The 15,234-nt window shown below is 46.2% G+C and overlaps 1 protein-coding gene and 1 long non-coding RNA gene across 6 annotated transcripts in view; one reads left to right on the top strand and one right to left on the bottom strand.

Annotated features, from left to right (window-relative positions):
- The window catches only part of LOC308467101, a 175,658-nt gene that overhangs the window by 1,286 nt on the left and 159,138 nt on the right, over positions 1-15,234 (top strand). The window lies entirely within an intron of this gene.
- Positions 1-15,234, bottom strand: part of CDK16 (cyclin dependent kinase 16) — a 60,772-nt gene that overhangs the window by 11,490 nt on the left and 34,048 nt on the right. For 3 of the 5 annotated variants that reach the window (XM_080988470.1, XM_080988471.1, XM_080988469.1), the window contains exons 3-11: positions 12,338-12,478; positions 10,582-10,715; positions 7,665-7,790; positions 6,605-6,661; positions 5,466-5,580; positions 3,752-3,846; positions 2,906-2,968; positions 2,408-2,531; positions 2,170-2,290 (exon numbers count right to left, since the gene is read on the bottom strand). In XM_080988470.1, coding sequence (XP_080844596.1) covers positions 2,170-2,290; positions 2,408-2,531; positions 2,906-2,968; positions 3,752-3,846; positions 5,466-5,580; positions 6,605-6,661; positions 7,665-7,790; positions 10,582-10,715; positions 12,338-12,478 — 976 coding nt within the window. Of the gene's footprint in view, positions 1-2,169; positions 2,291-2,407; positions 2,532-2,905; positions 2,969-3,751; positions 3,847-5,465; positions 5,581-6,604; positions 6,662-7,664; positions 7,791-10,581; positions 10,716-11,708; positions 11,812-12,337; positions 12,479-15,234 lie in introns of all 5 variants that reach the window. The other 2 variants (XM_080988473.1, XM_080988472.1) reach the window with 2 other exon arrangements.

The following is a 15,234-nucleotide window of genomic DNA, read 5'->3' as shown; positions in this document are numbered from 1 at the left end:
TTTCTGGTGAAGAAGAAGCAACAGAGGTTTTCCACAGTCAGTGGGTGGAGCAGCTTCTGGATTCTGCACAGATCTTTGTCCCACCCATGAAAATCAGAAGCAGAATTAGAAAGATATAAGAAAATATGCAAAATTCACATAATTTCAAGAGGGTGCAGAATTAAACTTTTCTTTTTCTTTTTAAATCTTAATTATCATTTTTAATCATACAAAATTTGCACATTTACATTTACCAAAATACAAACCAAACATTTAACACCCACTTCCCTTCCATGGTTTGTTTTCATTATCATATATGTAAGGGATTTTCAACCTTGCCGCCTTTAGAGTATACTTTTTAGAACTAGTCGGCCAAAGACCTTCCCTGCATCTCTGCCATGGACCTTAGCCTGCATATTGCAGAGGATTCTGGCATGCACTGAGAAGGGCCAGAAATATCTCAGAAACAAGTAGGGCCTGCAACTAAATGTTACAGCGAAGAGTCCTCACTAGCACCATGGCAATGCTTAGTCAGCATCTATGGCCAGTGAGCATTCTCAAGACTTCATGAGGCTAGTGGGGAGGGGTTTCTCTCCTTCTGTTCCACTCCTGACCCCTCCCCAATGTACAGTGGTACCTCAGTTGTCAAATGTAATCCATTCTGGAAGACCGTTCGACTTCCAAAACGTTCAACAACCGAGGGTCAAAGAGCGGTCGGCAAAGTCAATGGAGAAAAAAAGGGGGGAAACGCAGTGGAAGCTGTTTGACTTCCAAGGCGCGTTCAAAAACAGAAGCAATTACTTCCAGGTTTTTGGCATTCCGGTTCCGAAATGTTCGGCTTCCAAGACGCTCGAAAACCAAGGTACCATGTACTTCTTTCTGCAAACCTTTGGATTCCCCTCACCGTGCCCCAAGCTTTCTGGTATCTCCCTTTTGTTTGAAGAGGGTACCATTTTGGAGCTGCTGTTGGAGAGTCTTGTTAACTGTTAGTATCTTATCCTCTTCCCTGGCAAACGTCCCCTTGGGAGGCCACCTGACACTTAGAATCCTTGTTTTGAAGCATAGAAGAGAAGGCATTCCAGGGCAGGGGCAGCCAATCAGATGTCCTCTAGATGTCATGGACCACAACTCTCATCCTCCCTGACCTCCGGCCAGGCTGGCTGACTAATGGGAGCTGGAATCCAGCAAGAGCTGGAGGGCACAACGTTGGCTATGCCAGTTCTAGGATGTGCACCCAGTTCACCACACTTTGCATGCTCTTGTTCCTGCACATTACAGGGGAATGTCACATGGCAGTGGGCAAGTTGTCCTTCAGAATGGCTTGTCTGCCACCCCTGGTCTCTACAGGGAGGGATTGGGGACAAACATCTAAGGAACTCTACCACAGTTTGTGTTCCTAGCGGGCCACTGTGACTCAGCTACTGGCTCCATGCATTTGTTTGCCCCTAGCTTCAGTCTCCTTTTTTAGCTCTGCAGTTTCCTGAGATCCAAGCGGCTCAGCTCTAGGCATTCACCGCTGTTTCCTTTACATGGCCTCTGTTTACTTACGGTAAAGGTAAAGGGACCCCTGACCATTAGGTCCAGTCGTGACCAACTCTGGGGTTGCGGCGCTCATCTCGCTTTACTGGCCGAGGGAGCCGGCATACAGTTTCCGGGTCATGTGGCCAGCATGACTAAGCCGCTTCTGGCGAACCAGAGCAACACATGGAAACTCCGTTTACCTTCCCGCCGGAAAGGTACCTATTTATCTACTTGCACTTTGACGTGCTTTCGAACTGCTAGGTTGGCAGGAGCAGGGACCGAGCAATGGGAGCTCACCCCATCGTGGGGATTCAAACCGCCAACCTTCTGATCGGCAAGTACTAGGCTCTGTGGTTTAACCCACAGCGCCATCTGCGTTCCTCTTTACTTAAATCACCTTTTAAAAATACAAGAACCATGCAAAAAACAGACTGCACCCCTAGATGGGGAACCTGTGGCCTTTCAGATGTTGCAGGACTGCAACTCCCATCTCTCCTGACCATCGGCCAAGCTAGCTGGGCTAAAGAGAAAGTCCAACAACATCTGGAGGGTCACAGGTCCCCCATCCCTGTGGGAGATGACAACTGATGGGCAAATGGAAAGTACTATCAAAATTACGGATTTCAACCACAGGGAGGGAGAGCGGGCCACAGGCTGCTGAATCCTTACCACATGTCAATCTGGGTGGAGTATTCTGTCGAGCCCAATAGTATATCTGGGGGTCGGTACCAAAGTGTCACCACTTCGTTGGAGTAGGTCTTGGTGGGAATGGATTTTGCCCGGGCCAGTCCTGGGAATGTTAAGTTTCATTGCATTACATTTTACATTTCATTACATTACATGCATTACTTTTTACATTTGTTAGTAAATGTTGCAGAGCAAGGGCAGAGAGATAATTAGTACTCACCAAAATCTGCTAGTTTGAGCTCCCCTCTCTCATTAATGAGCAAGTTCTGGGGCTTGAGGTCTCGATGCAGCACCTTCTGACGGTGGCAGTAGGCGAGGCCACGCAGCAGCTGGAACAGGAACAGCTGGAGGAGGGAACAGAGCCATCTCAATGCCTTTCCCTCTAGTTCATCGCTAGATCTGCCATATACAGTACTTCTAACCAGCCATGGATGCAAAACGAGTGCATTTAGGAAAATGTTTCCAATTCATATAACTTCTTCAAACAGTGGGATTTTCTTTAGAAACATGCCTTTATTTTCTCAGGACAGTTCCATGTTCGTTTGATGGGGGCGCCACCAATAACCAGAGCATTGAAGGAGAACATGCAAAGCACATATCAAATCCCCCAGTGCAATCTCATGCTGAAGTGAGCTTTTGCCAGCAACATTCGTAAAGTTGCTTGCTACGCAGTAAAAGAATCCACTGAAACAGACTCAGATGGGAGTCAGCAACTTACCTTCACATTGTGCATATTTATTACATTGCCGCAGTCGTCAAGATACTGTTTCAGATCTTTATCCTGGGGTGAAAGAAGACGCAGGATTGACAACTTTCCTCTTCATTAATTTAAAATGACTGATTTGTGCAAACAAGTCTGCAATCCTATGAGCACCTACCTGGAAGTTAGTCCCACTGAATTCAAGGGAATCTTACTTCTGAGTAAACATGGGCAGGATGGCACCCCTTATCGTTAAGACTATATGGGAATCCTTCAACCTAGAGTGGGCATGGCATTCCCATGCAGTGGACTTGCCATAGGACTCAGCAGAATTCCCCCACCCAGGAATGTGCCCTGGACCAATAAAGTGAACAGAAGGTTCATACATCCCACATCCCCATCCTTTCCCCTGTGCCTACATGGTTTGCACCAGGCTGAGCAAGAGGGCTGGATGGGGATGTGGGAGTCACGTCCAAGCCCTCACCTCCATATTGGCCCAGCACTGGTAGTGGTCTCAGGGGCAGGGAACTGACACTTACTGTACTTCCTAGGTTTCAGGAGACTATCCTTGAAAAACTCGCCCCCACTTATGCTACAATAATTTCCTACTGAAGTGGCTGCTTCAGGAGGGTATTGAAAGCTACCTTGAGCATTCTTAAAACTGTAATTCCCAGGAGTCCTTGGGAGGAAGCCATGACAGTTTTAACACCCTCTCTATGTGCACTGTAGGCAACATCTTCCTTCAAACCAGCCAGGCTGTTCAAAATACGGGTTTTCTGAATGTTCAGCTTTCAGTCGTAAATAATTTGAGATGTTTTCATTCATAAAAAGTATAAGTTACAGTTACCATGCCTGTTTACTCACTAAATACTCGAAGACAAGCGTGAGGGATTTCTCTGTATGGATGATATCATGCAGGGTCACAATGTTGGCATGTTTCAGATCTTTCAGAAGTGAAACTGGAAAACAGAGAAAGAGAGGCACATTGTGGGACGCGCAACAGAAGCACCTCTAAAGAGTTTAATGGAGCTATTCCTAAACTCTGGGCTTTGAGAGAAGAACAGCAAGCACACGACATGAAAGAGAAAGCTAGAAAGCTCCAGGGAGCCTAAAGCACCCACCAGGGAGGAGGTTATCTGCTGTGTCCCTGCATGATCCACTGCTCTGGACTTGCTGCTGCTTGGGGTGGGTAATTTTGCGCCAGTGTGTGCCAGTATGCCGCTCCCCTGCCTCTCCTGTTCTTCTCTCTCAGCCTCGCCAAGGGCAGCAGAGTCCATCTTCCTCCTGCTCTCTGCAGACTTGGGGGGGCCCTTTGGGTCTGCCCTCTAGACACCTACTGAGTCCTACTGAGGCAGGTAAAGCTGTGAGAGGGAACTGGCTGAGCTGGGAGGGGCAAAGAGATCTGGTCACAGATCAGAAAATGACCTCTCTCGGCTGTGTGTACATTTGCTCCCGTCTTCCTTCCCCTCTTCATGTGAACCACACAGACATCCTTCTCTTTCTGTCTAGACCTCTCTTCTTTTGCTCCCTAAGTTTTTTAAAAAATGGTTTTACCGACATGTAGTGGACATGTGAACTAGGAAAGGGGTAAGGAGAACTTCAGGTCCAGCAATTAAATCATGGCATAATAAGGTGTGGGATTGTGTAACAATGGCAAAAACTAACCTGTTTTAATTAGACTTAGAGAAAGAACATAAAAACAGTTAAAAGGAAAATATTTTTTTTCTAAAGTGGAGTAAGTTTATTTACAATTGCAATTTCTATGGAATACCTCTGTGTGTTAAAGAGGGGATTTTCAGTACTTTGACTGGAGATTAATGGTATCCTAGTTCTAACAACACACCCTCACTGGTTCCTTTGATTTGCTGCCTTGTTTTTATGCTTCTTTGACTGACTGACTGACTGACTGACTGATGATGATGATGATGGATCAAGTTCTGCTAACCTGTTCCCCCAAGCCCACTGATACCTCCTCCCTCCTGAGCATGGGAAAGGTGTGTGTGCACATGTCCTTATGGCTGCGCATGCACCCCTGAACTTCACTAGCGAAGGAAATGATAAGAACACTGCAGGTGATATTCCTCTTGTCGGCCACATCTGAGACTCTGGGTTAAGAGTCTCTACTGCCCTAACATGAATTCTTCTGGACTTCTGGCTGCTACAGTAATTTTTCTGGTCAATGCAAATATCTTATGACGAGTCTTTGTGTTCACCTGCATTTTCAGTCTGGGACCCCCTCCATTCATGGATGCAGCTGTTTGGCTCATCCAAACGTCTGCAGCCATTTCCACTTTCCACTGGCTGTGGAATCCTTGCAGCTGCTCTCTGAGACAGGCAGAAGGTGGCGGGGTCTCCGCAGATGGAGCAAGAGCCAAAGAGAGGCAGAGTTTCCCCCCATCTTCCTCTGCCTTGAGTTCTACAAGGGCAAACCTGAGACTGGTACGGGACGCTGTCGGCCAGGGCCATCCCTTGGACTGGGCACAAGGAAGGAAGTGGTCTGGTGACGGCAGAGTGCCCCAATGGACCAGAACCCACTGAAACTGGCTGACCCTTCTGATTTCAGGGAGTGTTGATGTACCTTCCCGAATGGCTGTGCAAGGTGCTCCTTCTTCGTGCTCAAGACGGATCTCCTTCAAGGCCACCAGGTTATCGGTGAGTTTACTCTTCCCCTTGTAGACTGTGGCGTACGTCCCCTTAATGCAGCAAAGACAGAGCTCAGGCTAGCAGCCCAATGCCCAACCTCTAGTCAACTGGCCTCTCACCCCAACTCTCCTCCAAGTCCCAAGTTGCCCTGCAATTTACTTATGCCCCCACGCCAGCAAAGAATAAATTTCACCAAAAAACCAGAGTGCAAAACGTCGTCTATGTAATTGCAGAAAGATGTTCTCAACACCAGGCTGGTCTGATCAGGGGAAGAAAGTTCTCTGCCCTAGAGAGGCATGATTTACTCTTGAATTCATAATCTTGGGTGCAGTTGATGCAATTCCCTTCTCTCATTTATCCTCTCAAGAGCCCTATGATGGATTCATTAATTGGCCCATTTTACAGAAGAAAGAGTTGAGGCTGACAAGAGATATGGGTCAACAAGGAGTTCTGGATAAGGGTGTTAGTGGCAATCCTGGAAAAAACGAGATTCCGTGTGCTTTAACGTGTTCTGAATGCATGTGCTGGAAAGGATGGGTGACTGAATGGAACTCCCCAAGGCCATTCTGGAATCTGAACCAGGACCTCTTAAATCCACTGAACTAAAGGAACCCTCCCAGGCTGAATGGATCAAATCCACCGTGAGAAGTGATACTAAGGTGGGATGAGCTGGAAGTCTTGTGGAGATAAAGGAACAACTACCCTGGACTGGCCAAGCTCACTGCTCTCAGGCTAAGCCAGGGTGGTGTCCTGGGTTGAGTGCTGGGGAGATCCAGGTTCAAATCCCTGCTCCCTGACCTATGGCAAGCCACCCTTTCGTAGCCTATTCTACCTCACAGGGTTGTTGTGAAGATATTAGGTACACCATCCTGCACTCCTTGGACTTGAAGGAAGCGCAAAGTAGAAATCAATACATTAAAGAGAGAGAGAGAAATATATTAAAATCAGCGTGAGAATGACCCCATCCCAGGTGCCCTGAGATGAAGCAAGCCGAGCTGAGTGGTCATCCCAAGTGTGTTCTAGACTGGAATTCGTTCTCAGCTCCGCCTTCCGGAGGACGGTCAGGGCACTCACTTCTCCCAGCTTGTCCAGCTTCACATACGTCTCCAGCTTCCCAAAGCCAATCTCCGACTGCACAAGAAAGCACAAAGAGACAGGGTGGGAGGGGCTGCCTTCTCCAGCCGATGGGCCCTACTGCACTAGCACCCCTCCAACGACATAGCAGGAGGACGGTTATAGGTGATAGAGACTTTATCCCACCTTTTTTGTGCTGCAGAGAAGGTGGCAAGCAGGTGGGAGCTCTGGGAAAGAATGAATGTGACTCTACCACTAAAGCACCATTCCAGCATCAATGACCCATTGCAGAATCCACCTACAGTCGGGAGGGGCTCCTGGTCACTGTTCCTACTGCAGTGAAAGGACAGAGTAGGCAGCTGGGGGGAGGCTATAAGTACTTGTCTTAGCCTTTAAAGCCCTGAATGGCATGGGGCCAGGTGACCAAAAGGTTGCCTTCTCCCATACACACCTGCCCAAACCTCTTTAGAGACCCCCAGCAAGTGAGATAAGGAAATGGCTATTAGGAGAAGGGCCTTTTCAGTGGTGGTGCTCTTTAAGCTCTTTCTGGTGCCAGGTGAATGCCTTTCTTTATTCTCCCATGCCTTTATAATCTGTGATCTTTAAAGATCTGAAAGCTGGATTAGCGGAGGTGCTGTTTGCACAAAATGAGGCCCCCTTGCTCAATGCGACTCCCCACCTCCTGCTGCCCCACACCCCCTAAATCTGCTGTAGAGGGTTGGGGGAATCCCCAGAATGGGGCAGGGCAGGGAAGAGGGTGAAAAGTCCTGTTTTGCACACAGACTTCCTTCGACACATGCAGACCCACAAAGCACAATGGCAAATTCCAACCTGAATTTTGATCCCAGTGATTGCATATTTTGTATTTTTAGTTCTACTGTGAATTTTATTTCAGCATTCCCGCCTCTGCTGAAAATGTATACACAGTCATTGTTTTCATGATACTGTTAATATTGTGTTTTACCGTTTTATTTGGCCAACCACCCAGAGAACTATGTCATGGGGGAGGGGCACTATAAAGAAAACCCAAGTGAACAAATTGCATTTAAATCTGACTTACCAAAGAGACTCTCCGTAACCGTCTGCTCAAGGGCTTGTCAAACAGGGGGCTGTTTAGAGTGAGCTTCTCGAGGTAACCTTCCGGCAGGCGGATATCAGCGGGAAGTGACAGGCGCTTGTTAATGTCCTGGAGAGGGGAGGAAAATGGGGTCCAAATTCTGGGGGCAGAACTAGAGCTTGTAAAATTAAATGGGCACAAGATGTTGGACACAACATCATGATGGCTGACTGGGAACAGTTATGGACCACAGGTATGAAGTTTACTGCATGTAATGCCTTAAGAGAGAATTTAATGAAAATGATTTATAGGTGGTACGTGACACCAGTCAAGCTTGCAAAAATTTACCATCTGCCTGATAATAAATGTTGGAAATGTAATGAGACTGAAGGTACATTCTTTCACCTTTGGTGGACGTGCCCAAGGATTAAGACATTCTGGGAGATGATCTATAATGAAATGAAAAAGGTATTTAAATATACCTTCCTGAAGAAACCAGAGGCCTTTCTCCTGGGCATGGTCGGCCAATTGGTGATGAAGGATAGAACTTTTTTTATGTATGCTACAACAGCAGCAAGAATACTTATTGGAAGACACAAGATTTACCCACCCGGGAAGAATGGCAGATGAAGCTGATGGACTACATGGAACTGGCGGAAATGACTGGCAGAATCCGAGACCAGGGAGAAGAGTCGGTGGAAGAAGATTGGAAAAAATTTAAAGACTATTTACAGAAACACTGTAAAATTAAGGAATGTTAGAAGGATGCTGGAATGAAGTTATATGGCTTTAGCAGAAATGTTATAAAGAATTAAGTAAAAATAGACTGTTAATGGGCTAAAGGGGGAAAAAAAACAAGGTTAGATTGTGTTAAGATAAATTATAGGACCAAAACTGAGAAAGATGGAAAGGATTTGCTGAAATAGCTAACTGAACTAGAATACAAAAAAGGGAGGTGTGAGGAGGTCGTCAAAACAAGTAAATGAAAGATAAGATATGGAAATATGGGATGTGTTTTTAATTGATTCTGTTTTTGTTCTTGTTTTTGTTTTGTTAAGATAAGCAGTGTTTTTTGTTTTTTATGTATTGTATTGTATTGTTTTGCTTTGTTTAACTCTTTTTTTCTTCTTTTTGTAACTTTTAAACTCTTAATAAACATTATTTTAAAAAAAAGAAGAACTAGAGCTTGTAAACCCTCAATGAAGACTGGTGTCTTCTGAGGGCTTTCTCTGCCGTTGGGCCACTGCAGGATTCCCTTCTGAAGGGCACGCCTCAGGATGTCTCAGCTGGCAGAGCCTGAGACTCTTAACCTCAGGGTTGGGGCTTCAAGATTCCTGCATTGCAGGGGGTTGGACTAGATGATCCTTGTTGCCCCTTCCAATCCTACAATTCTATGAATCAGGCTTCCACACAGGCATTCCTCAGAGCATTAGGAGATAATTCAGCTGCATCGGTGTGACTTTTACCTGCCTGATTTCACAGAAGGTTAAAAGTGCCGGCTGAGGGACTATGGTCCATGTATGGCTGCAAAAAAGTTAAAAGATTCTGGGAATGTATCCACAATGAGTTAAAAAAGATGTTAAAAATTTCTATAGAGAAAAAACCCAGAAGCGTATTGGGTATCTTAGGAAAGGATATCCCACAAGATAAGAAAAAAATTATTCTTATATGCCACAGCTGCAGCTAGACTTGCAAGGAACTGGAATGGAAATATTATCCCCACAAAGGAAGATTGGATATGTAAATTAAGCAAATTTATAGAGTTGGTGAAGTTAACAGCAACCATAAGGCACCAGACGAATCAGAATTTAAGGTCGGAATGGCAATGCTTTGAGGATTACATGAAAAAATTACCTGTTCTAAGGATAATATGTTGATATGTATAGACTAAGTCTGTAAAGTAGAACTAGAAAAAAGTAATATATTAAGGATATTAAGGATGACCAAAAGATGCAATGTTAATAAGACTCTAAAGATTAAGAGATGATGAGTAATGGGGGAGGGAAGCCACATGGGTGTATGCTTTGTTTTTGTTTTTGTCTTTGTTTCTGTTTGGTTATTATTTTGTATTGTTATTGCTAATTGAATATTGTGTACCTTTGGAAAATAAAATAAAATTATTGGCGGGGGGGGGGGGGAGTGCCAGCTGAAGGGGTCTGTGAAAAGTAAGTACAGTGGTGCCCCGCAAGACGAATGCCTCGCAAGCCGAAAAACTCACTAGACGAAAGAGTTTTCCGTTTTTTGAGTCGTTCCGCAAGACGAATTTCCCTATGGGCTTGCTTCGCAAGACGAAACGTCTTGCGAGTTTTTGCGAGTTTGTTTCCTTTTTCTTAAAGCCGCTAAGCCATTAATAGCGGCTAAGCCGCTAAGCCGTTAATAGCCGCTAAGCCGCTAATAGCCGTGCTTCGCAAGACGAAGAGACTCGCGGAACGGATTAATTTCATCTTGCGAGGCACCACTGTATATTGCTAGGTAACTGAACAATTCACACTATTTTATTTAAGGTTTCTTGGCGCAGACTTTGTTATTTCCTGGCTTTTGGGGGGGGGGGAGAGAATGAGTGTGGGTCATATAGACAGTGGTACTTCTGGTTACGGATTTAATTCGTTCTGGAGGTCTGTTCTTAACCTGAAACTGCTCTTAAACTGAGGTACCACTTTAGCTAATGGGGTCTCCCGCTGCCACAGCTGCAAGATTTCTGTTCTCGTCCTGGGGCAAAGTTCCTAACCCGAGGTACTACTTCTGGGTTAGCGGAGTCTGTAACCCAAAGTGTTTGTAACCCGAGGTACCACTGTAGAGCCATCTCTAGACATCTCTTCCATGGTCCTCTCTAAAAAGTGACTCGTGTGAAAGGGAGATGGAGAGAGCCCCTCAGTGACAACTGCTCTGAACTTTGCACGCCCATCTTTAATGCTCGCACCTCGGTGGAGATCTTGCGCGCTGGGTTGTTCCTCATGCGCACTCGGACTGGAGATTGCACCTCATCAGATGATGTCCCTGACGCCTGGTCGCTCTCACCATCTGAACCCATCTTGAGGTCTTCGTGGACAATTTCTGCATCACGGAGAGATGGAGACAGCACAGGCAGGGAAATTAAAAACCTTCTTCTCAAGCAACTCCCTCTAATACCCCTCAAGGATCTCCTGTGGTTCTCAATATGTCATTGTACCTTCCCTTCATGGCCACCTACCCACTGCCCCCCACCTTTGCAAAAAAAATTCCATTCTGTGGGACAGGCTGTCACTACAATTGGCCTCCCACAAGCAAAAAACAAATGGGTCTGGTCTTTAATGTAGCAGACTTCTGAATTGGGCTGTCACATTTTGAAATGCTCCCCTATCTACATTGAAAGCTCCTCGCAAACAGAAAATCAGTGCAGGAGGCAAAAGTCTGGGCTAGAAATTTTCTTCCTGATGTACCTGTTTCTCTTTTCGGTTAATTTTTCAGTGTTAGACCATTCAAAAGCCACTCCCTCCAGCCCCCTCCATCTGCTGCTTACGTAGACCTAGCTGGTTTGAATAACATGCCCCACATGCACAAATTTCCCCTTTCTCACCCCAATCCAATTTAACCATGTGTGTTATAAAGTACCATATTTTATTAAGAAAAGTCCACTATAGCCCAGTATGGTATTAAAGTAGCCGGTGGTTTTCATTTTTTAAATAGATTGTTATGGTTTATACAACAGAAACTTGCACAATGTCATGTAACGAGTTCATGGCCAAGATAGTCCACAGCCAAGGCAATAGAGCAAGGATGGGAAATGTGTGGCTTTCCAGGTATTGCAGCACTCCAAACTCCCATCCGCCCCAGTCAGCCTGGCCAATGGTCAGGGATGATGGGAGTTGTAGTCCAACAACATCTGGAGGGCCAGAGGTTCCCCATCCCTGCTCTAGGCACTCAACATGTTTTAAATACCAACAGGGACCTTATAACCTGTGTCTAATAAACTGTTTCAATAAAAAAAATTAAACAGATATGTGTTGGTTTCATGTCAGTTTCACTTCCATTTCACATCACACCACCCTGTTCTGTGTGACATCTTACCTGATAAAGAGCTGAGGAGATTGCAAAAGCCTGCCACACTTTGTTTTACATTTTGGTTGACTCTCATAAAGGTGGAGATTGGGGAGCTTTCACTCCTGGGGATCTAGAAGGACAGGAAGCCGCTTCAGACCAAGTCATTCTGCTGGTCCATCTAGGTAAGCAGCAGTTTTCAGACAGGAGACCTTCCAGTCCTTCTGGAGATGCCAGGGACTTTGGCAGGCTCCCTCATGGAGCCACAGCCCTGTCCCTAGGAGCCTTTGTGAAACTGAGATGAAACCGAAACGCTTCTTTCTGGTCAAAAATGGCAACTGACGCAACATTGAGCCACAAATCTTAAGATCTGTGTTGATAAGGAGCTAGCACCTGAAACCAAGATCCCTGGGAATAAGGCCCCTAAGCCTTGGTTCCCAGCACCCTTCCCAAACGCCTTCTGAAGCAAGAAACAGAAATGAAAAGCTCAGGGTCCCCAGACTTCTTGCTCAAGGGATTCCCAGCTCTGATGCAGCCCAGCTTATTGACGAGAGGCCCAGGTTGAAAGGATTTCAGGTGGGACTCCAGAAAGGCTCTCCTTTGGACTGGCCAGCACTGGCCAAGCCCCTGCCCACACAAGGGGGAGGTGCAATAGTCACCTAGTCGGGCGGAGCGGTTGAGGTGGGCGCTCAGGCTGCGGCTGACGGCCAGTCGGGGCCTGCGGAAGGAGCCTGCGTAGCGGTGCAGGAGGGCGTGGACGCTGCGGGAGGTGCTGGGGCGCACGCTCTTCCCTGTGGGGCCTGGGGGAAGGGAAGCGGGGAGGGAAGGAAGCCCACACATGGACAGCCAGATGGGGCAGGTGATACAAGAGTTATGAGAGGCGCCAGAGAGTCAAGCGGGCAGCAGGATGGAGTGGGATGGGGGGCGGGGGACACAGCAGTTAGCAGCAGAGGCAGCGTTGGCATTGGAGAAAGAGCCCACCCAAATGTCATCACGCCACCCAACCACAAAGGAGAGTTTAATGGATTGAGAAAAGAAAGTGTGATATAAACAGGGAGGAGGGTGAATAGGAGGCAAATAGGAATCGCAAACACTCCAAAAGGAGGGGGAAAGTTTGGACACAGTGGAAGAGAAGCACAGATGGCAAAAGCTCACAGGAAGAGAAAGCAATATGCATAATGAGGCAGGGAGGGGAAGGGAGTCACACCACCAGAATGAAAGGAAGGCAGAAATAAAGCAGATACACAAAAAGAAACAAACAGAGGGAAGAAAAAGAGAGAGAGAAATATGAAGGAAGGAAAAACAAAAGAAAAATCAAAGCAGAACGGGAATCAAACTTAAAGTGGAATGAAAGGGGTGTAATGGAAAGGCAGGACTTACCTGAGAGGGACAGCCTTCTCCCCACAGTTCTGGTAACCCGAGACACCCCCACTTCAATATTTGAGGAGTGGGGTGGACAGTTATAATGAACCCCAATGACCACCTGATCTGCTTCCATCACAGCCGAGGACCAAACTTTCCAGCATCTGATGCCAGAGCCACATCAAGGCCTTTACTCTACCTGGCAGGGACAGGTGTCTATATGGCTTAAAATCAAGAATGTTTTCTAGTGTGGTCTCTGGAGCACCTAGCAGATACCTTGGAATCCCCAGGTTTCACTTTAAAAAAGAAAGCCAACAAGTTTCTAGTCTGCAGTGTGACAGAGATAACCTAAAAATGGCAAAGACAACTATAATCTGAATACACCTATGAGAGACTTCTGGTGATAAGGATTACCCCCTCTTCACAGTTCCTTCTTCTTTCCTCAAGGGGAGCTATCCCTCTTCCCCATCCCTTCCTCCTGGTTTTCAGTGCTCAGTGACTGGATCAGTAGCCAGCCATTCTCTGTGGTCTTTCCCTCCCTCTGACTGCCAGAGGATTTGCAAGATGGGAGCAAAGCCCTCTTACTGGGCTTCAGTGCAGCCAAAAGCAGCCAAAGGCCTCTTGTGCTGCTTCTGCTGACACCAAAGCTCAGCATAGACAGAGAGAAACACTCCCTGCCCCCATGTGCCTGCTGCATCCATCCAGCGTAAGCAATCTCATCCGCATTCTCTGCAAGTCATAAACCAGGAGGAGGGGATCCGTGTGCCGCTCGACCTCCTCTGTCACGCTGCCAAGGAGATTTGTGGAAGGCGGCTGATGAGCCCTATTCCCACTCCCCCTTCATTGCCACCCTCTACAGTCAAGGCAACCCCACACCCTAGCAAAGGCGGTACAGTCTTATAGGAAGTGGCCTCACCTGGGCAGAAGAGAAGACCCCTCGCCAATTTCCAGTGGCCACCTAGTTCTGGTTGCCAAGATCCTTGCAAAGAATACTGAACAGGAAGCTCTTGCCAAGTACTTTCTGAAGCAGGGAAACGGAAGCTGCTGTTGGACTCCAACTCCCATCATCCTTGATCACTGGCCCTGCTGGCTGGGGTTGATGGGAGCTGCGAATTCAGCAACATCTAGGGCTGCAGGTTCCCCATCTTTGTTCTTAGGATAATCCAGTGCTTTTTTTCTTTAAAAAATGTTTAGGGGTACTCTCTTTTTCCTACTCATATTGAAATAATGTTTAGGTGTATGAATACTCCTGCATCCCCCCAGAAAAAGCACTGGATAAATCATTTGTGAAATATGATGGATAACACTCATGGAAACTTGAAATTGGTTGGTTAGTAGGTGGAATCTATTAAATGTCTAATTCCCAAATCAGTAACAAGCCTGCGTTTTAAGTCAACAAACTTTAATATTTCTGTAATTCAAAACCAAATGGATTAGGGGTTAGTTTATATTCTCTGTGCCTACATGGTCTGCATGACTAAGCTCCCAAACACCACTGTTTTTCACATGCTCTGGTGTTGGTTGTTACCCCCCTTTGTTTTTTTGAGAGAAATGTGAATGTCCCGTTTTATGTTAGTCTTTTGACTGCCCTAAACCAAACATTTTAAAAGGTTGGATCTGAAACCAAGCAGCGACTATCATGTTTGACTAGTATCTACCTGGCAGATTCAACATTTCCTTTTCATATGGTGTTCATTTCTGATCCAGCTGTTTGATTTGTGGTCAAAATCTCTCTTGCATTTCACACTGAAAAGCAGCTCCTTGTTGTTTGTTGATCAGTAAACCTTTAGACTCGAGTGCTGGGTGGCCCTGGCAGGTTCATGCTTCCTCTCCAGGTTAGTAAACAGAGCATGCAAGAAAGCAGATGCATGACCCTGAGATGAGCGAGCCTGGGGGAAACCATCATTTTATGCCCGCTACGTTCTCAAGTATTGGCACATTAATTGAGATCTTGAATTAACAGAGAAGGCTGCATCCAATGCCAGTCCTGAGCAGAGCACTCACTGAAATTAATGGACAGGACTAACTCAGGTTCATACATTTCAATGGGTCTACTCTGAGTAGAGCTAGCTATAACTTTTGACTGAGTTTGTAACATGGTGAGCTAATTACAATTTCTGACAGGAAAAGTTTACCCAATGCCAGCAAGACTGAAAACAATTATGTAATATTTGCACACATTAAGCTACTTGCA

Source organism: Podarcis pityusensis, assembly GCF_964106645.2.
Source record: "Podarcis pityusensis genome assembly, chromosome: 17".
Lineage (NCBI taxonomy): Eukaryota > Metazoa > Chordata > Lepidosauria > Squamata > Lacertidae > Podarcis > Podarcis pityusensis.
The sequence above is the reverse complement of the archived record's forward strand: the minus strand, read 5'-3'. Positions and strand labels throughout refer to the sequence as shown.